The sequence below is a fragment of the Apteryx mantelli genome, chromosome 4 (assembly GCF_036417845.1).
Source record: "Apteryx mantelli isolate bAptMan1 chromosome 4, bAptMan1.hap1, whole genome shotgun sequence".
Classification (NCBI taxonomy): Eukaryota; Metazoa; Chordata; class Aves; order Apterygiformes; family Apterygidae; genus Apteryx; species Apteryx mantelli.
The window spans coordinates 73,844,475-73,865,716 of record NC_089981.1 but is presented as its reverse complement, the minus strand read 5'-3'; the positions used below and the strand labels follow the sequence as shown (position 1 = coordinate 73,865,716).

General features: G+C 39.8%; 1 protein-coding gene across 6 annotated transcripts in view; it reads left to right on the top strand.

Annotated features, from left to right (window-relative positions):
• Positions 1–21,242, top strand: part of SYNE3 (spectrin repeat containing nuclear envelope family member 3) — a 72,761-nt gene that overhangs the window by 34,475 nt on the left and 17,044 nt on the right. For all 6 annotated transcript variants that reach the window (XM_067294925.1, XM_067294930.1, XM_067294928.1 and 3 more), the window contains exons 8-18: positions 2–138; positions 2,057–2,204; positions 2,988–3,170; positions 3,430–3,573; positions 4,598–4,732; positions 5,760–5,921; positions 6,645–6,808; positions 7,774–7,900; positions 8,068–8,223; positions 8,760–8,903; positions 10,320–10,358. In XM_067294925.1, the coding sequence (XP_067151026.1) occupies positions 2–138; positions 2,057–2,204; positions 2,988–3,170; positions 3,430–3,573; positions 4,598–4,732; positions 5,760–5,921; positions 6,645–6,808; positions 7,774–7,900; positions 8,068–8,223; positions 8,760–8,903; positions 10,320–10,358 (1,539 nt within the window). The remainder of the gene's footprint in view (position 1; positions 139–2,056; positions 2,205–2,987; positions 3,171–3,429; positions 3,574–4,597; positions 4,733–5,759; positions 5,922–6,644; positions 6,809–7,773; positions 7,901–8,067; positions 8,224–8,759; positions 8,904–10,319; positions 10,359–21,242) is intronic.

Below are 21,242 nucleotides of genomic sequence, written 5' to 3'. Positions count from 1 at the left end.
GGCAACAAGAGCGTTTCTGGCTGCAGAAGAGTCCAAGGTTGAGAGGCTGAAAGCTCAGCTTAAGGAACTGCTACGTTTTTCACAAGATGTGCAGCCACACGCTGAGAGTGTTGTCTCTGCAATACAGGAGTATCAAAGGTATTGGGAAGTCTGATCTTCTCTGACACTGAAGGGATTGACAAGGGACTATGAAAAAAGTATGAAACGCTGTCTGACTGTAGGTGACATGGTTAGAAAAGAAGGGTGTTTACCAGTTACATCGCAGTTTTAGCCATTTGTTTGGGGCTGCAGGCTGCTGGCCATTTTCAAGTAATGATCAAATGATCAATGATCATGTTGTGTATGGTTTGAAGAAAATTATATTTTGGCAGGAAATTTAGACTTCTTAGCGTTGTATAATAATTTATAAATTTTGCTTGCCTTTCATGACAGCAACTAGAAAATCAGGTCAGGAGCTGTAGCGGTAAACGGTTCAGAAGAATTGTGGCCCTTCCTTTTTGAGTTTGTTGTGATGACTCATCTGCCTTAGCAATTATTTGGCAGAGTTCATTCCCCCTTCTCCTGACGGCATATATGCATAACTCCTGTTTTCAACTTGCCTTGGATTGGAAATGCTGAAAGTTTAGCCTCTCCCCAGACTTCAGTGTTTCCGTTTCCAGGCTGCCTGGAATCAGGAAGTAAAGAAGCTGCAGCAAAATTTGCAAACTAGAAGAAAGGATCATTTTTTTGAGGAAAAGGAAAGGTCAGTTTTTTTACTGTATTCAGATTTATTTTTCTCTGTCCAGTGCACACCGTGCTGCCCATCTGGAGGGGTTATAGGTCATTATGAAAAAGGATTTTGCTTTAAAAACTAACAAGTAAATGATATTGAAAGAGAAGCAGAGAAGGCAAAAGAACTTGTCTCTCAGTAGAAAATGGCAACTGCTCTTTTGCCAGCTTCTCTCCGAAGCTTCTTTGCAAAGTGTGGCAGCTTTACGCTGAGTCTGGCAGAAGCAGCAGAGTGAATGGCAAAGGACCTTTAATATCAGAACTTTCCATTTGCAGAGCTTTTGGCCTCCGCAAACTTGTCTTTGTTTAGCTCAGTAACATCCTAGTGACACAGGTAAGATTATTGTTTCTGCTTTTATAAAAAGGCAGAATTAATCATGATTGCCCTGGAAGCCTGTGGCATTGCTCTTGCCTGCCTGTCCTGTGAGTCTGCAGGATACTGTTCCCGTATGAACATACAATTTGGGCTGCATGCTGCAATTTCAAATAGGATTCAGCAGACTGGGAGGTCAGGAAAGCTTAGAAAAACAGGAGGCAGCTGCACAGGGTGTGTCACTGCTAGGCCTGGTTACTCGGCTGTATTTTGGTTAAGTCAGTGTAAGAAAAACCTGGATATTTAGTGAATGTGTGCTGTTTTCTTTTAGCCTCTGATTTATATAGAGATAGATATGTATAGATTTATATATGTGTGTGTATATATACATATAAAAAAACTTATATAGAGAAATAAAAAATATATATGCGACTCTGCAAAGTTTAAAAAAATTAGATCAGAGACAAAAAAGGTTATGTATTTTCCTCCCTTTTTATAGGTAACTTGGGATGATCACAATTTATTTTTAATTTAATTTTTAAAGGTGCAAATACTCTGTAATATGTAAAATGATTCAGACAACTGCAGTTAAATTCTACATGCTCTTGGCTTGTTTCTCCCAACAGTCAGTGAGACTGCTCCCATAATATTATTTGGTAAATCATGCTGGTGATAGCAATGCTCACGTACAAGACAAGATTGCTGAGTGCTAGGGTGCAGAGTAATCCCTGATATGTAGTTGCACAAGAGACAAATGTGTCTCACAGCGTCCAAATAAAGTTTTGTCAGACATCTCTGACTGACAGAACAGCTGTCAGCATGCAACACCAGACTCAGAGAATAAAAAAGACTGAGGCCTTTTGTGTAGGATACGGTTTACACACAAGGATTGTGTTAATTCATTCCTTGACGAATAGGATGTTTGGACTCAGATTTCTTTGTAATTCTTCTCTCTGTTGCACTTTATCCTTGCAGTGTTAGAGGGAAGACATCTAAAATGAGTGCTGATACAGAAAGTCAACTGAGGAGGCTTTTTCAAAATCCCCTGCAAGATTTTGAACAGTGGAAGCCTTCAGTCAAGATGCTCCTGGACACTCCAGAACCAGCACTGGCTCAGATTGAGGTAGAAAACCTATTACTAAGTTAAGAAGCTGATATTTGGTTTGTATTTGCCAAAGCTGTGCCAGCGACTGCCTGCATACAGCTGTCAGACAGCAACAGCTGGAAAGGCATTTGCAATATAATAGGAAACCCCACAGTACAGAGGTCAGTCCTTACCTCTAGCTGTAATAGAATATCCTATTTTCTGCCCTCCATTTGGTGAGCTGGAGTTGTCAACTTAAACTGAGTTAAAATGCCAGATGTCACTAGCAATGATTATAATATTGCTTAGGCATTAACCCCAAATCTCCCTGGGCAGTAAGTCTGTGAACTCTGTTAATGAGCATGCAGTAATACAGTTAGAGATTAAAATGTATGGTTTCGGCGTGTGCCCTGAAAGGTGTTTGTTACTTTGTCATCCCTCTGATCTCTGGAATAAACATGTCCCTGAACAGGGAGAGAGTTTATCCTTGGGATGAGCATTCAAGCTGTCCTTTCCATCCAAACATTCTGCTGTCCTTTCTTCTGGCCTCTCCCCTGCACAGACAACTCTCTCCATAGTACAGTTTTCCTCTATTTCTGTTCACAAAATGAATGCAGGCCTGGTGTTTCTGACATTACTGGGAAGACTTCTCCTTTAACTGGCACCATCCAGGTACCTCCTGTTACCCTTTGGTGGCCCAGCAGGATGTTTTTACCTGGCTTTGTCATACTGCTTTGGTTGTGTGACTTATGTGAGAATAACATGGTTATGTGATTATTTTATTTTAGTTATGATTTCACTGGAAGAATTTTTCTCCTTCAGGCTGCTCTAGCTGAAAGCTCCCAGTTCAAAGAGAAGCTGATGACATTACAGCTGAAGAAGGATTTGCTAAACAATATCCTTGGTGAGGAAAAAGCAAAGTCTTTTCTGGTGGAAGTAGCTGAAGCTTCAAAGGAGAGAGAAATTCTACATAAAAGTCTGCTGCAAAGAAAGCGAAAACTGCAGGTAAGCTGCAACCCATCTGCAGTTTTTTTCTGTGTCAAAGACAATAATTAATCTTTTATTAAGCCAGTTTTACAGCAATAAATTTAGTACTAACCAGCTGTGCCCAATACCTTTTTCTAAATTGATCAAATATTCGTAGGAAGGTATGGCTTGTTGAACAGTGGGGCTTAGTTTTGTTCTGAGTATGAGAAGGACATTAACAAAAAATAATGCCAAGGGCATAATGTTGAATGGTGGATTTTTTTTCCTCTTTCTCCAGAATTTGATATTGCAACATAAGGACTTTGATGCTGGTTTTGCACCTTTGCAGAAGAAATTATCTGCAATCAAGGCCAAAGTAGATCTAGAGAATGAACCACAGCCTGACCTGTTAGGTAAAAAGACACAACTCCAGAGACTCCAGGTACATTACAGTGAATGTCTGTCCATCGTATCCTCAGTTAATTGTGCTCATGTTTGTACACATAATCAAGATCATTTCATCTGAGACAAAATTAGTGTTTTATTAGCATTAGAAATTCAACACCTTGTCCCCTCAATTGATTGTGTGTCAGATAATTTCATTTGGTCCAGTTTATAACGTGGACTAGAAGAAATTGAAGCAATGCAGCTGAAGGACTGGCAAATTGGTGTACAAGGGAAAGAACAAGCAACTGAAAGCTATTGGTGCCGCAACATCTTGAGCTACTTTTATTGCCAAAGAAAACGTATTCTCATAGTACCTGCTGGGGATGAAACTGCACAAGATAAACTGAACCAATCAAACAACTCAATTCCTCCAAAATCAGGAGCTCCCACTGTCCCACCTCCTTCCACATCCCCTGTTCCTGCTGTGTACCTTGTCTAAAGCTTTGACACTCACTAGATTTACTCCAAGAGCTGATTCAACTGGCCAAAATAGGAAAAAATTAATCAACAAAAAAGATGATGATAGTTTTCTACCTAGTTAGTGTTTTGAATTAGCTCAGCAAAGAGTCCAACATGGAATAGAGCTTGCTTAAGGCATGCAGTGGGACTTGCTATTGGGAGAGGGGAGAGAGGAGAGAAGAGCAGGTGAGGAAGACAAGAGGAATGTGATTCTTCCTTTTGGCCATGATGTACTGTGGAGATTCAGCTATATTGTGTCACCTCACCATGGTGACCACAGGGATGTTGTCACCATAACTTTTTGCAGTACTTAGGTGTAGTACCATCTGTCCTCTGGCAGCTTCCTAGTAGCTTGTCTTCTTTGTTATCAACTGGTAACATGTAAGAATGTCTCGGAATGTTTCGGAAACATTCACTTCTAGACATCAAAACAATTAATTTGCTTACCTTCACGCTGTCAAATAAAACTAACTTTATTTAGCATGTGGTTGTGTATCCATCTGGAGGGTCATGTTACATCTAACATATTACCCATGTGCAATCTGTCTTTTCCTCTGCAGATGCTCCAAGATGATTTGGCCGAGCTTGCAATTCAAATGGAAGAGGTAGAGAAGCTCATTCGGTCAAATACCACACACAGGCATGAAATGAACCAGCTTTCATCTGACTCTCAGGCCCTGAAGAGATCATTGGAGGTAACATAAGGAAGGGTTTTTAGCTGCCTGTGGAGTTAGCAGTTGCCACTGTTAAAAAAAAAAAAAAAAAATCTTTTACCATATGAGAGTGTATGCTTTGAATGGCTGATATTTTCATTTCAGATGTAGAAGACATTCTCCATAACTGGAGAATCCTGGAAGAGTTATCTGTAATGTGATTTCCCACTGGGACAAGATACCATCCACACAGATTCTGTATCTATATAAATTATTTCTGGAGAGGGCCTGAGGTTTTTGATCAGAAGAGCTTATAGTTGTATTAACATGGAGGTCCTTGGACTTGTTCACGGATTCCTGGATAACGCTATAGCACTGAACCAATGTTCATTGGTGTATGTGTGTGTATATATATATGTATGTATATGTATGTATATATAAAGCTATACCAACTTGTATAGCTTTATGTAACCTAAAAGTTAATGAGAAAAAAGTGTTGCTATTGCATAAGTACTCATTTTGACCTGAGGCTTTCTGTAGCTTGTAAACATAGCTATAAAACTTCCTTCCAAAACGATCTTAGAAGAGCCTCTCAAATGACCTCTAGTTATGTAGGTCAGCATAAAATTACCTATAATAAAGTGTTACCCTAATATGCATTGTGGAATTCTAGTTTGAGTTTCAGTAATTCCATTTATTGCTGCGCTGGACTTCTGCCAAAAAGAAAAAAGCATAGAAGAAATCTTCTTGTCTATACAGTTATCTCTGGTTGAAAGAGTGTAAAATGTAGGTAACATTGGTTGAGGTATTAAAAAAATCTCATTCTTTATGTTTTTTCCACTAAAAAGAAAGGGAGTTATTCTAGTGCTTAATGCCCCCCCCATGTGGTTGAATTCAGGCCTGCAGGAGCCTGTAGATAAGTCTTCCTTGTCATTGATGCTAAAATTTTTGTGTCTCATTAATGTTTTTTTTTTCCCCTTCTGTTCATGAGATTCTGTGCCATTAGTCACAGTGCTGGATCCACTAATGAAACCACCATATGTTGCTGACATATTTTTATCATTTGTAGATGATGATACAGCAGAGTGAGGAGCACATTCAGAAGCACTGGGCATTTAATGACAAACTCTCCGACCTCCAGCAGTGGATCACAGTAACCACCAAGAAACTGGACTCTTACCAGTGTGCTGATGGGGAGTGGAGCATTGAGAGCAGGGTGGCAGACCTTGAGGTGAGGAAAGCATCTTAGTGTAAGACGTTAATTATTCACTTTGCAGCATTCAGACATTAGGGGAAGGGGTTTTATAGCAAGGAGCTCCTGGCTATGGAGAGTGATACGGGTTTGTTCCTCCTCAGACAACTGTTGGTTGCAGCTGCCTCCCTGCTGCTTTGCCTTGTGCCATGGGGTATGGAGCTAGGTAAAAGAAAAGAACAGTGAGATTCTGTTGAAATGGCTAAAGTATTATTAAAGGAGAAGTGGTCTTAAAAGGAGTTCTTCCTGCCAGGGTGGTCTCTCTGGACAATACCTACCTTTGACTGTATGTATGAATCAATACATTGAACATTACCTTGTTAGTTAACCTTATACTGTATTGAACTAAGCTCTCCCACAGCTGCTGACTTTTCCCTGTGTAGCAGTATTTTGCATGCTTGAATCACTCTGATGGGTAACTTTGGCTGGCAGCTTTTGTTTTCATAGAGGAAACCAAGATATCTCATAGGGAGGCTACAGCAGGGATGCACTGGCAGATTCCCCCTTTAAATTTTGCCATCAGCTCTTTGACCTGTGTCGGCTCTTTGCAAGAATCCACAGCATATTTTTTTTCCCCGATAGGTATTTTCTAGCTAGTGTCAACAGAACCAGCATAGTCCTGGACTGAACATGGCCTTCAGTCTGACATAGACTGCTTTACCCAGGATACCTAGAAGTAACTGTAAGGGCTGTACGTTTCAGAGATTGCTAGCTGAGTTTCCAGATAAGGAGATCCAGCTGCACCTTGTGGAAGCTCATGGCCAGCTAATCATGGAAAAATCTTCCCCAGAGGAGACTGCCCATGTCCAGGCAGAGCTAAATCAACTGAAGGAGTCCTGGAGATCGCTCAAAGACATGGCAACCAAGTAAGTGGTCATGTACATCTTCCTTCTATTACTTCAAGGGGATGCTCTTTCCTACTGTATGACCAGACATACTTGATACTTTATGCTCTGTGCTGTGAAAGTGAACAACTATGTTACAACAGTAGGGAAGGAAATTGAGATTTTTTTTAACTACTTGTAAATTGGAAACCATGATTTTGAAACAACACCACTTTGAGGAATCCAGGGACCAGAGCAGTCTCTGAAGCTACCTCTTCATCACACTTGGAGTAGGTGGTATGTCCTTAGGGCCTGGCTTGCCCTCATAGAGCTGGTCCACATTGCAGAGAGAATAGGACAGAGACCCACTGACTTCTGCTGTTGTGCCTCACCTGCCAGTTCTCCTCTCTGTCTCATCTGGGGATATCTCCAAGGAGGCTGCTTCTGTACTAGGGCTTGTGCCTTTTGCTAACCTGCAGAAGTCTAAGTAGAGCCAAAATTCTCCCTTAGCTGGCAGATGTAGACTTCATTTATTTTGGACCCACTGTGCAGTATCTAACTGCTGTTCAGATTTGCTAGTCTGTATTAAAATTTAATACCATACTACATGTGTGAACGTGTGTGTATTCATACATAAATAGTTACAGAATAGGCATGAAAATGGACTGATTAAATTGAGGCAAGCCTGATTGTACTGCTTGCTGTTTTTAGACCAGAAGGTATCTTGTCAAGGTAGGGTTTTTTTGTCTCCCTCTTCCCCCCTCCCCCCCACCCCACTAAAACAAAACCAAACAGTCCAATGAAAATGAAAATGTTAGAACTGGAGAACTGGTGCTGCTCTGGGACACTCCTGGCTTGGTCTTATTTTGTTAATAAGAAGTTGGAAATAACTGCAATAGTAACAACGTTATTTCTCTAGAGGTGTCCCCCACAGCCCTAGTCAAAATGTGGATGTCTCATCATTAACTGTGTGACTACACTAATATCTCTGGTTTTGTGTTTTCAAGCCTTCTCAAACGGTGGCAGTTAAATAGACCAGTGGCTGATAAGAAGAAGAAAATAGCTTTTGTGGACAGCAGGCAAAAGTCTGGATCGGCCTTCCATCCTGCAGATGTAGATTCCAGTCATAAGCAGGTGAAAGAGGGACTCTGCTTTCTTGTCAGCTTTACAAAAACAAATTTATTGGCTTCATCTGATATTATGGGTTACAAGCTTGGAGGTGAAGATCTTGCAATCGGGCATTCAGAAGATGTGTGTGACATAAAAGGACTTTTTTTTATTCCTGTTATTCTGTAACCTAGGAGAGGATAGGAGAATGGCAAAATAAGAACAGCCACCTTAAGCTCCTACATGACTTTGAAGAGTGGTTACGAGGAGAAAACACCAAACTGACCAAAATTCTTGCTCTGGAGTCGTCGTCTGTGGAAGAAATTATAGCTCGACACAATAAGCTGGAGGTTAGTTTTCAGAGGATGAAGGTGGAGGTGAAAGTTGCAGTCAGTGAAAATTCTCTCAGAATTAAAGAAGCATCTTATACTGCCTGCTTTAGAAGACTCACAGAGAGAAGAGGGACTAGAAAGCTCAGTAATTTAGCACAAGTATTTTACTTCTTCTACTAAGGAAGGTCTGTCAGAGCCAGAGTGGTAGAAGGGAAGGAAGCAGCCTGGCCTGTAGCTGGTATGGCAAAGGTCTTCCTTAGAAGAAGCTGATTAAAACCAGTGTCTGGTATTTGGTCTCAGTATTTTGCTTTCTGTTGAATGCAGTCAGATGCAACAGCAATGGAAGCTGTAAGAGTGAATAGAACAAATGGGTTCTGCAGATTAGTGGACCATTCTGTACCATATCAGTCCAAAAAAGTAATCACAAAGATAAACATGCTAGTCCAGAGTACTTATTAGTTTGATTTAGTGCCACTGTTCTTTTAAGTGGTAGATTATGAAAGTGGGGTCTTGTTCAAATTCCAAGTTGCTGGTGACCTTGTCTTTTCTTGCAGGAGCTCCAGTCTCGTGTTCCTAATGGTCAGCGTCTCTTTGAAGACCTTCTTCATCATGTCATTGGAAACTCTGAAGATCTGGAGGACTTGCGTTACCGATGGATGCTCTACAAATCTAAACTGAAAGAATCCTTGAGTTCGCCGGTAGGTGACAGCACTTGACTCGCAGTCACTGTAGATCTCTGCCATTGCTCTTTTAGGTTGCTACACGTTGCTAGTCCCACTTCAAGAGCACATATGTGTGTGCTTAATTAAAAAAACCCTTGATAACTACCACTAAAGGCAGTACAATAAACATAAGCACAAGCATTCTTGTGTTAAAATAAAAGTCCTGCACCATCTTTTTCCTTATGTAAGCAATGCTCAGAATATTTTTCAAAGTGGAAAGTTCAAAACAAAACAACAATTGGTCAGTGTCAAAGATGAACACAGTTGGAGACTGTGTGGTTGTATGTATGAATAATCCTGTTTTACAACTCATTTTGGGCACATAAAGGAATCTTATTCTGAGATTTCTAGCTTTTGGCCCTTTCTCGACAGAACGTCTTCCACTGAATTCTTCTGAACAGTTCCTGCAGTAAGAATATATTCACCATTCATTATTTGTCTCCTGCTGTGAGAGATAGTGATTAGGATAGTCACTGACTGACTGAAGTGACTCAAAGTTACCAGAGCAGGACCTATTGCTATGTACTTCCTTTGTGAAACTTTCTTCATGGGCTAAGAATTTGGAAACGAATAAAGAGGAGGTATTTTTAAAGGACAACTGCAATGTATTTTAATGTGAGAACCAAAAGATTAAAGAACTTATCAAGCTAGTATACGTAGAAGACATACTGAGGATGGCAGAGTTTATTGCAATATATAAGATATTCCAAGTCATGCGGAAGATATTTCCAGGTTTTTAACATAAGTATACATAATTAACTAAGATTTTCTAGCATAACAATTTATTTTCTCTGTTCAAGTTCAAAATACCGTAATCAGGGGATTAGACTTCCCAGTTGTACATTTGCCAGTCTCTGCATACTTTGTAAGTATATAGAACTGTATAAAGTGTATACTTTCTATATACTTTGTATGATATCTGATCTTGAGAACCTAAAATTTGAGGCATCAAGATTTTTCCACTTTAAGAAACCTTGGATTCAAATCCAAAGTTTGCCTAGAACACAAATCCTTTAAATTGCATGGAAGATGAGCACGACCGCTATCAATAAAGAGCATATTTATAAGAACTGTGTAATTGATTATAATGAGGTATGTTTTGTTAACCAAACACCTTGTGTAAGCATAAGTATTATCAATAGGGGTCAGTAAAATCAAAGCTATTGCTACTAGAACTCTGCATCTGTTTCAAATAGTCAGGAACCTGAAACCATTTTAGTTGGCTTCCTAATGCGTGCTAAAAAGCTCATTAAATAAAAATCACCTGCTGGTTCACTCTATCCAGATGACCATGAATGTGAAAGAACCATCCATTGTGAGGTGAATATTCATTTATAGGCTCCATTAGGATCTGAAGTTCATGCATTTTTTTTATATATGTTTTTTTAACAGACTCCTAGATCTTTGGAAGGACCAGACAGATTCAGAAAGGTATGAGAGTTTCCTATCATTAAGTTAAAAAAAAAAGTTTGACCAGGCATTTCACAGGTAATTATGATTTTAAAAAGATTCTTGAGACTAATTTGATGGTTAAAAGCCTCTCTTTGAAATACTTTAACAATAAAATTTATCTTCTCCACATTTTAAAAGGGAAAAATATTAAGCTTGTTTTACTTATAAAATTTTGCTCTTGAGCTATGCTTGCTCTATCTCTAGAAGCTAAATATCTATCTTATGGCTGACTAGTGGAACTCATCTTTTACACAGCTACATGCTATATGCACTGAAATAATTTTTCAAAAAAGTCTAAGGAAGAGCCCAAATCTCTGTCCAAAGGATTCAGGGGCTAAGTGCCTAAAATAATTTTGAAAATGGAACTCCTAATTCCTTTCGGTGTTTCTTAAAAAATTACTTTGGATCATTCAGTCCACCCTCTTTCTAATGCAGCAGAATTCCTTCCGTGAAGGAATTTTTCTTGGAAGTGATGACATAAGAAACAAAAGCAGTACAAGAGACAATAAGTACAAGCTTGAAGAAAACAAAATACTGCCAGCTTCTTATTAAGCCCAAGGAGCATTTCTGATCCCATTCCTATGAAGTCAGTGAGTGTTTCCATTGACCTCAGTAGCATTGAACTGAGACCTTTCTCTGTGTCAGAACTTGCTCTGTTTATAGACACTGTTGGCTTCCACTTTGCACTGTTAACTCACTTTCCCTTGTTTTTTAGAAGGAACAGAATAGGGCTTTATTTGCCCAATACAAAGTAAATTGGACGAATAATGTGCTGTATGAACATATCACATTATCACCTTAAGCCAGATCAAAGCCTTGATTTTTCCTGTTGCAAAATTTCTGTAGAGGAGACCAATATTTAAAAGGTACTGTACAGTGCACCTCTGGTATGGTCAGAGATCACAACTTCCTCATTCGGATGAGCTACTCCTCTGGTGCACAAAGGTGGAATAGCATCTACCATATTTTTCCCTAGTGAAATACTGACCTATTCACAGTAGCTTTCATGCATCTCCTGAATAATTTTGGCCCCAGCTCAGCCTTCCTGATAATCCCCAAAGCATTTCCATTTTTGCATGTTTGGCTCAGCATTAATCATTCAGTACTGCTGGTCATACAGTATGATCACTAGAATTTTTCAGGTTGGAAAAACAACGTGACATTTTAATTCTTGTTGTGGAGGCAGCCAGACCTTAAGCAGTGCTGCTTTCCTCTAGAAAAGACCTAAAGGAATAGTCCAGAAGAATTACTAAGGAATTCTCTGCTTTCATATGATTCAGTTGGCTAGAGCTGTTCATAGCAAAAAAGAAAAATAGATAAATAGACAGGCTTTGGGCATCATTGCATCTCCACTGAGCAATTAGATGCTATTGTTGAATTCATCTGTCCCACCTAGCTCAGGGTGGGTGATATTCATTCTTCCTTGACTTCTCTGAAGAAGACTGAAGACTTCTGATAATTTTCAAGGAGAACGGAATAACATAATGGCAGGCAGCACAAGTTTGTCAGTGAGGCCTAAAGCAGGCAGCACAAAAAAGCCTTCTCTGAGATTTGAATAGCTACTGAACAAAAACAGAAACAGCTCAGTGTGGGAAGGAATGAAAAACTGAAATAGCTCGTAAGAATAAATGAAATGGCTCCCCTAGCACCAACAAGTTATTTGCAGTCCCCCCACCAGCTAGGACAAATGTTGCCCTGATTTACACCTTGCTTACAACAGTGTGATTCTGCTGACTTCAGAGCATTTAGTCTGGATTTAAACAGTGTCACTGCAATCAGTCTGAGTGCTATAAGCTGAGGTGTCTCCCCCTGCCTCCCCCCCACCATTCAATCTAAGGCTCTTATCGTTACGTAAGCCTGCCTTGGCATAAGACCACTGAGCATCACTTAAGAGAACCAGAAGATAATGTTGATCCCTTTGGGTGCATCACTATTCAGGCTGAGAGAAAGGGAGAAGCAAACCAACCAATGGTGGCTTTGAAGTTTATTTTAAATTCAGATTTAATGCTTAAAGTGTGGCTAGAAAATGAATGAAAGATTAGAAAAATATCTTTGTGTATTTTGAGTATCCTTTCAAAACCATGGTGAAAGAAACTGCCCTGAGAGAACAGCTAATTTCAGCAGTTAATATCTGCAGAAAGAATATATTATTGGGGGCTGCATCCAGTGACTTTGCATGCAATGGGCGGTTCATGGATCCCTGTTTGAGGATCAGATTGTCTAATTTGTCAGCTCTTCCTTACTTGTGGCTCGCACAGAATCAGCAGAGGAGGCAAAATTTCAGGTATTTTGGACTGATCTTGCCTTCTGCAGTATGAAGTCCCTAGTGACTCTCTGCTCATCTTTCACTTTTGAACAATGAATTTTTTTGCTGCAGCAATAGATCAGTCTGGGGAAGAGAAAGACCCAGCTGCAGCCAGTCTCATTCCACCACCTTCAGTTTTTATTCCATTCCTAGCCTGCGTGGCTGAATGTTGGTCAGGATAGAGCCTGTTCCTTGTATATTAATGTTCTTTTTTTCTGATCATTCATCCTTTGCTGAGGACATGTCTCTAGCTGCTGGTGCCCCTAGATGGAACAGTATGGTCTAATAATGATTGCGATGTGAGTGACTTCTTGTTGATTAACAAAAAGCAGTTGCAGGAAATTGCACTGGCTGCAGTGAATTTTTAGCAGGTGCCAGTGACGGGGCAATGTAGATAGATATTTCTGCAGAGCACCTAGCACACTCAAGGACATAATCAAACAAATGCTAAATAATAACTATGATGAATGTTACTTTCAAAGGTTGGCTCCCAGCTAACTGAAAATATTCCATGAGAATTCTTAGCATAAATAGGAAGTCAAAAGCTCATTATTTACAGGCCTAGGTAGTGCTGTTTGATTTATTTTCTTGAGTTCTCAGTGTAATTACACTTCCTTGCTAAACAAATGATTCTGGCTTTATTGTTTGTACAAACAAAATAATTAGGATTCATTACATTTGTGGTCAGCTAATTGTTTCCTTTGAGATAGTGCTAAGAGTATCTCCTATAACACATAGACAGAAGGAGTGTGTAATTTAATCTTATTTAGAGACACCAAGACACCATTGATCTGGAGTCAGTCAAATTAATGTAGCCATTCAGGAAACTGCGTGCAAAGCAAGAGCTGCCACAGTTTGCCAGGAAGAAAACAGTAATATGTTCTTCTCTCTTCAACTGAAGATATGACAGGAATTTTACAAGGCACAAAGTCCATTTAAAGAAGCATCACATGGACATGTTCATGTCACTGTACGATGCCTTTCTATTGAAAATATGTGGTCCATTTGTTTTCCTGAAGTCCTGCTGGGTGTTAGTCATTTGAAATCTTCTGTACCATTACAGTTTTAGTAAAACAGAAAACATGCTTATGAAAAGCTATCTTTCTCTTGGTTTTTAATTTTTCTTTTATAAACCTCTAAGGAAATTTTTTTCTTCTGAATAAAAAATGTTGGATGTAAGCAGAGATGAAGCCCAAATGCTTCAGGACCATAGGGAATTTGAGAGCTAGAGCCCTGTTTTGTAGGTCAGGCACGAGCATTTCACTGTGACAAGGGACAGTCTTGTTCTCAGAAGACCTGGTCCATGTTTTTTCATCACTGTGTCCCTTCACCTCTGCCTGCCTGGTTTAGGAATTGTATCATGGCCCAAACGCAGGAAGAAGGGTATCTAACCACTTAAGATTAACAGAAAGATTTATTTCCCCCTCAGCAGTGATGTTTGCTTGGAACAGAAACTTTCTAAGCAAAAAAAAGCTGAAAATTCTGATTGTGCCTGTTCCTGATGCTTCACCGCAAGCTGTACTGTGCCAGGCAGCATCATCCCCTTCGTCCTCTGGCTGGTCTGGGAGCTTCCCTTCACCTTACTGCAGCTGTGAGACTGCCTCTGCCCATCTGCCCTATTTCTGTGAATTTAACATTGTTTACCAGTCTACATCCCAGGATGCCAGAAAAACACTAGAAGGCAGGGACTCTTTATTTGTCTCAGATCCAGTTCTGCCACTTCTGTGCTCTGCTGATGCTCTCACTTCAAATGCAGTGCTGTTGCACGATAGAGAAGACATCTGCTTCTCAGGATGGCTACTTCTTTCTGTTAGTGTTAACATGGTGTTAGCTGTATATGTAGTTAGTGGCCCCCTGCTTCCTTGTTGGAATGATGCTTCCTTTAAGTATCCTGTCATTTTGCAGATTTTCAGTGAGGAGCAATCTTAAATTGATGTTTTCAGAGAATATTGTTTTACCTCCTAATCAAAAGGTAACAAGAGAAAGATTTATTGACTAATAGCAGCATGAAACCCATTCTCAGTAGATACCTTGAGCATATTTTTAACACTATTGTAAAAAGCACAATAAGAAAAAACTATTTTAATCAATATTTTAATTTAAAGTGAGGACATTATAGGGGTTTTTTTAAGTAAGCCTTCACATTTTTAAATGATTAAATAAAATGCAAATAATATTCAAACTGTGTAGGTTGGCTGTTTTTAAAAAGTTTAATCTTGAATTCAGGGAAGTCACTGGTAAAGCAGTAGGAAACATATCACTGAAGTTATAAGCCAGCTTTTGATGTCAGTAGCCTCTTCTACACGTGCGAGAAAATGTTGCCTTCATTTCAGGTTTATTCTTTTTATGTCCAATTCTAATTAGTGTATTTAAAGTTACAAGGCTGACTAGAAGCTGGAAATTGGGAGCTGTTGCTTTACTTACCTGCCTTCCTGAATTAATGTGGGACACTGATATAGCTACTTCTAAAATGTCAGATATACTGACTGAAAATAGTCATTCAATTCACTAGCTGCAGACAACCCTTCTTCTAAAAATAATACAGCCTTGCTTTTAAGGATAAAATATATTTGGATAAATTGTATTGCTTATGATTGTATATAAAACTGTTGACATATTTTTGTGGTTTTAATTGAATTCCAATTTCCTTCCAATTACAGCTTGACACAAATCATGAGTAAAATATTTATCATTTAAGCAAAGATGACTTACTGTTTGCCATTATCTAACATCTTACTATATAAAAATTAAAACTCTGACTAAATGTATTTTAAACAATAAAGTTGTGTCTATGTGCATAGAGTATATCCTCATGGTTAGCAAATAGAAAGTCCAAATAAACTGCAAAGATTTTATTTCATTGCAAATAAATGTAACTTAAATGTTAGTAATCACTGAGAGAGAGAATCGGTGTTATTTGGCAAAATAGGAAAAACTTGCTGTAAAAAATTTAAATTGTTTACCTAAAGTCTCTTGCAAGCTGATTTTTGGAAACAGCTGAGATTTTAAACAGCAAGCAAAATGTGTGGGTTTAAATTGTCCATTTTAAAGTTTCTGCAGTAACTTTTTTCGGGGATTGCAATCAAAGTGAGGAGTGACTATCTTTTAATACTGACTAAATTTCCAGAGTACTTATTTAAATAGTACTCTTATGCTGATCTGAAACTTGCAAATACTTCACTTGTGATACCTAGGAGACTAAGTCTAACTCACTGGCTGCTGTTAGATCTGAAACATGCTTCAAAATTATCCCAGTGGAAGTTTGTCCTTCCGTATTCTCATAAGATGGAACTAAGATCTTTGTAGTGACCCCTTCTACCTACCCCTTTACTAATCTTCCACAGGGCTTCCTAACTTTTTTATTTTGATTTGGACAGCATTTGACATGTGAAAGCAATTTTCACTGCCTATGTGTTGGAGATGCAGAATCCCAAACCAGAGACTTCTTGTGCTTGCTGAGGCCTGGAGAATTACAGAAATCAGTGCCTTCTTACACATTGTGCTACTTTAACAGATCAGGCCATAGCCCGATCAGGTCATGGCCCTTGTCCTTTAGCATTTTTATCCTAAAAGTATGTCATGTTGTATCTACACGCAGAAGCTAGCCTTTGAAAATCTGTTCGTGTCACAGTAGCATATGGCAGAGTACTTAGTTCTAAGCGACTTTGCAGCAAAAATTCTGAAATATCTGCCATATGTTACAGCTGAAACTTCAGATACAAACTGCTGGCTTTTTCTTCTTTTTCTTTTCTTTTAAATCAAGCAGTTATCAAAGATTCTAGTTTATCATCCAGCCATGTTAAGGTGCTCCAGAATCTCCCCAAGGGGGAAAACAAAGCCTGTAATTTGCCTGTATACTTACTTAATTACATACATACACTTATCCTCTTCAGAATTGATAAGAACGTTTAGGTTGCAAAGTCAAGCAATCCGAAGATAGAAGATGTCAGAGCTAAAATTGCTTGTGTGACCTCAGTTAACCTCCTTTCAGCACATGTACATTCTGGTAGCTCTTTATTAGATGGCAAATGATAAGCACAGGACTCCAAGGGGTCCCAGCCATGCTTACTCATTCCTCACTGCTTGTTGTCTAACCTGGTCAGTGTTTGTATGTAGAAAGGTCCAGTTCTGAACTCAGTGGCTCACTGTCCTTTTGCAGAGGCCAGATATCTCAGATCTGGAATATCCAGCTCTTAGTTTCTGCTGTGTTGCATGGGAAAGAGCCACAGCTTTGCTCAAGAGCGTATTGGACTTACCTGTGTATGGGCCAGTGGCACCCAACTCCCCCAAATTATGAACTCAGCAAGATAAAAGGGTTCTTTCTTGAAAATACCAGCTGTGATTTGCAATATATTGCTCCTCTCAGAGATGGATGTTCATGGCTCTCACCAAGTTGAGAGCTCGTGAAAAGCACAGCTCCACTATCTCACATAGAGGTAATAGTCCAATTTGCCTTGTTCTGAGAGAGCAGCTCCTGCACCCCCTGGAACTGATCTTTTCCCTGGTTAGCAGCATCCTGTCTCTGTAAGCAGCAACTGAATTAGTACCTAGTGGCATCAAGGGACAGAAACCCAGTGCATCTCAGAGGCAAAATATCACTGATAATGCAACTGCTCACCAAAAAAATCATGGCATGATCCTGTTCAGAATAAAAGGGAAATATGTTAGAAGGCTCTTACTCCCCTCCTGGCAACTTTGCTTATTCTCAGAGGAATAATGAAGTGGTAGAGTTCAAACCCATGTAGGCAATTGCTGCCAAGACCTACCTCTTCTTCGCATTAAAATGTTCTTCCTCAATCCCCATTGCTGCAGTTTAAGCCCTTACAGTTAAAGTTATGTTGTGGTCTGCCCACTTTGAACATATAAGCCTGGATTCATCCTGTCTAACCTGAGAAGTCTACAAAAGCATGCATGGTGCAGAATATGGATAGGGGTTGACTGTCCTTCATCTCTTCCACAAAAAGGACTAGAAGCCAGGTTCAAAGCTAACAAAAGGGGGTTGTTTTTCATGCCATAGTTAGTCAACCTGTGGAACTCCTTGTTAAGGGATATTGAGGACTTCAAAAGTTTGCATAGGTTCAAGGGTAGACTGGACAAGTACCTGGAAGAAAGGTCAACTGAGTATTGCTAGTTGGACAAGCCACATCAGGCTCAGGAAACTACCTGAGCTGAAAGCAGTTGGAGGCTGAGTGTTAAGGGGAAATATTATTTATGCTTGCCTGGGTGCCTGCCAGTCTACTATGATTGCTGCAAAATGGAGAATATGGGGCTGGATAGAGCACCGGCATGAACCAGCATGGCTGTTTGTGTATGTTTATGTCCATGTTAGGACACTAACCATTGGTCCCTTTATCCATGGACAACAGGAGTTTTCAGACAGCAGTTCTTCTCTTAGCTTTGTCATCTCAGTGAAATGCTCTAAGAGAAGATGAATTAATCCAGGCTATTTCATTTTTCTCTACTGAATCACTGATTCAGTGGTGCAAGTATGGCTTTGTTAGGCATGCTGGTGACATGCAAGCAGCAGCAAAACCCCACTAATGAGCTTGGTATAAGAGGCCGTATCCCTCTGCTCCCTCATATAGCTAGATTAACTGTGTGTTTTCCTATATTCTGGAATGTGGTCAATAGCAAAGCACTTTAGCAATTTACACAAGAATATTATGTAGCAAGTTCTAAAGTGCTTTTCTGCTGTTTCCCATCCAAGTGATTTTTCATGGTGCATTTTGTAAGGAGTTATTAACTGCAAACAGATTTAAGTGCTGAGGACTCCCTAGATCTAAACCAATGCTTGTCCTTCAAATGCCCAAACATGAATCAAGTACAAATGTGAATGTTCACAGCCAGCACAGCTCATTTGGTAACAAGCATGCATTTAGCATTACACAAAACACAGCTATCTACCTCTTGACAGTCCATGTTTGTCCTTGTATTTGGAGGGAAAAGGGAGACGTTCATCCTCGTTGGTGAACTTTTAAAGTATATTTTCATTTTTATTATCAACCTATTTCTTTTCCATGTGTGTTTCAAAAATGTCTCTGACACTTTAGCTTAATACCCAGGTGTTCCAGCTGTTATTCTAAGATGGTGGAAATTAAAGTTCTGTTGACTTCCCTGGAGCTTTGCCAATTTTTCTTAGAGGAGGATTTAGTTTCAGAATATTTTGTGAAGCCTAGATCTGACACACATATTGCATACACAGAGGGTGCTGGGTAGTAGCTCTACTGACACCAGTAGCCGGAGTGACTGGAGAAGGGGAATTCCACTGCATAGCAAGGTTTGTGGTTCCCACCTTTGATCTCATATGTAAATGAAATGTTCTATCTGTCCTTTGCAAAGGTGGAACTGTGTCAGACTGTCCTTTTCTAACCCAGAGAGATGTTCTGAAAGGTTGTGAATGTGATTCTGACTGAAAGTAGACTTTTACATCACTTTGAGTCCAGCAGAGAGGAGGTCTGAACCTTGGCCTCCTGAATTCCTTGTTGGTGCCATAGTCTCAGGTCACCACAGCCTGAAAACATCTTTCTCCCACAACACAGACCTAAAAAAATACCTTGACTTAGTCTTAGTAAAACTGAAGTGCTGCTTTTTTCACACGCAGGAGATGGAGTCTATTCCCAAAAGAGACTGCTTTTTCCAACGGTATCATCTCACCTATTAAAAGTTACTGTCTCTCCCCCGAAATTTCTGTCCTTAAACTATAACACCTTTGGTGGTACCACCACTGAAAAATTTCATATCACTAAAGTAGTTCCAGCCAGCACTAAGCAACAGGACTAATATAGGATTCATATGCACAAGAACACCAGAACCTGGGCATATAAGTTATGAATCCATTTGTAAGGGTATCTGTTAAACTCCATGAATAAGTAGTTCCCAATCCTGATTTTATTTAGTTGTCTATGTGCATAATCCTGCTGCAGACACTGAAGTTAGTGGTAAATCTCCCATGGATTTCAGTGTGTGCAAGTTGAGGCCTTCATATATTAAGGGGTTATCATTGCAAATTTGCTGAAAGCACCAAACCCTCACAGCTCATATGTGCCTCATCTTCAGTCCTGCAGAGACATCATAATACCATGTTTGTGATAGCAGAGTCATTTCCATGGCAACAAATGGAGTCAGAAATACAAGATTCTGACCTTGCTGTGTGATCAAACAAAATAGAGAAGCTGGGCAGCAAAGACAAAAGTTCATCAAACACAAACGCCTATAACCCTAGCAAGGAGGTGGGAGAGAAGCAGCAGATAAAGAAAAATTGTTTCTCCTTCTCTGAAGTTTTGCCCCCAGGTGAAAGTCCCTCCGTTGACTTATCTAATGCTAGAATTTGCCCGAATATCTCATCTGGCAGAAAGCTCCAAGCAGAGCAGACGATAGCTTGTAAATAAGGCCATTTCAGATGAATTCTTTCTGAAGGATAAGCTTTGCATGGCAGACCTATTTTACAGCTTCTTCCTGTAGATCTGAAAGCAAGGCATTTGACAAATAGCATTTCAATCTCATCACACTTCTGAGAGCTGCAATAATAGTCTATGCTTTAGAGATCAGGACAGAGCGCCACTGTCAGTGACCTGCTCTGAATCAAATGCTGCATCAGTAAAAGAATTGGGATAGGAACAATTGGAGTGATTAGTCTAACTGGCAGTGTGATCATCCTAGCAAGCCAAAGACAAAGGTGAATGACATTAAGGCACCTGCTTCATGGTCTGTGGCAGAAGTAGAGATGAGACACAACTCGAAAGGCCCAGTATCTCCCATTGGTTCATAAGCAGAAGAAGAAGATGAGTGTAGCATCTGGTCTGGCAATAGAAGAACAGTTTCAAAATGAGGTGGCTTTCAAAACCAACCCTAAAGGATGGGCAGCTGTACCACAGGAGTTTGAGGTGCTCCTAGGAAGGCTGGCAGCCTTTGTCACAATTGTGTGTCAGTGGGAGTTGGGCTTCTACCTCCCTGTTTGAATTTGTGAGGACCTTTTTGACACTCCCAGCCATAATGAACTATTGAGCAATCATGTAGTCATAGGATCCTCCTCTGCAACAGCATAAACATTAAACCTTGCTACATCTTAGAAGTAGAAGAAAGAGTGTGGCTTACATTTATTTACTTAACTCCAACCTGACCTACCACCAACAGAACTACACCTGTTAATAAATAAAAACAGATTTGTCCATGGCTTCTGGAACTTGGAAAACGCCTTATTCCTTATAGACAAGACACTATAATAAATGTCCCTGTCATGTTGCTGCACATTAGAAGAATGAGAAATGATCAATGATAGCAGAAGTTGTCAGTGACAGTCCATTGGCTTACACTGATTACACCAAGGAGTAAGCATTTCGTGGAATTACAGAGTCAAGCTCAGAAAGCTCTGACTAAGAGTTGCAACTGCTGCCCTTGCTCATAATGATTTTAGCATTGACTATAAACACATCCTCTGCAGGTTTTGTTCAGACCACAGGCTGATGAATTCCAGAGGAGATGAAGGATTTCAGAACTGGCCTCCAGGACTAGGAAAAGGGAAAGTCCCATTAAAACAGCTCATATGCCAAGCACTTTGG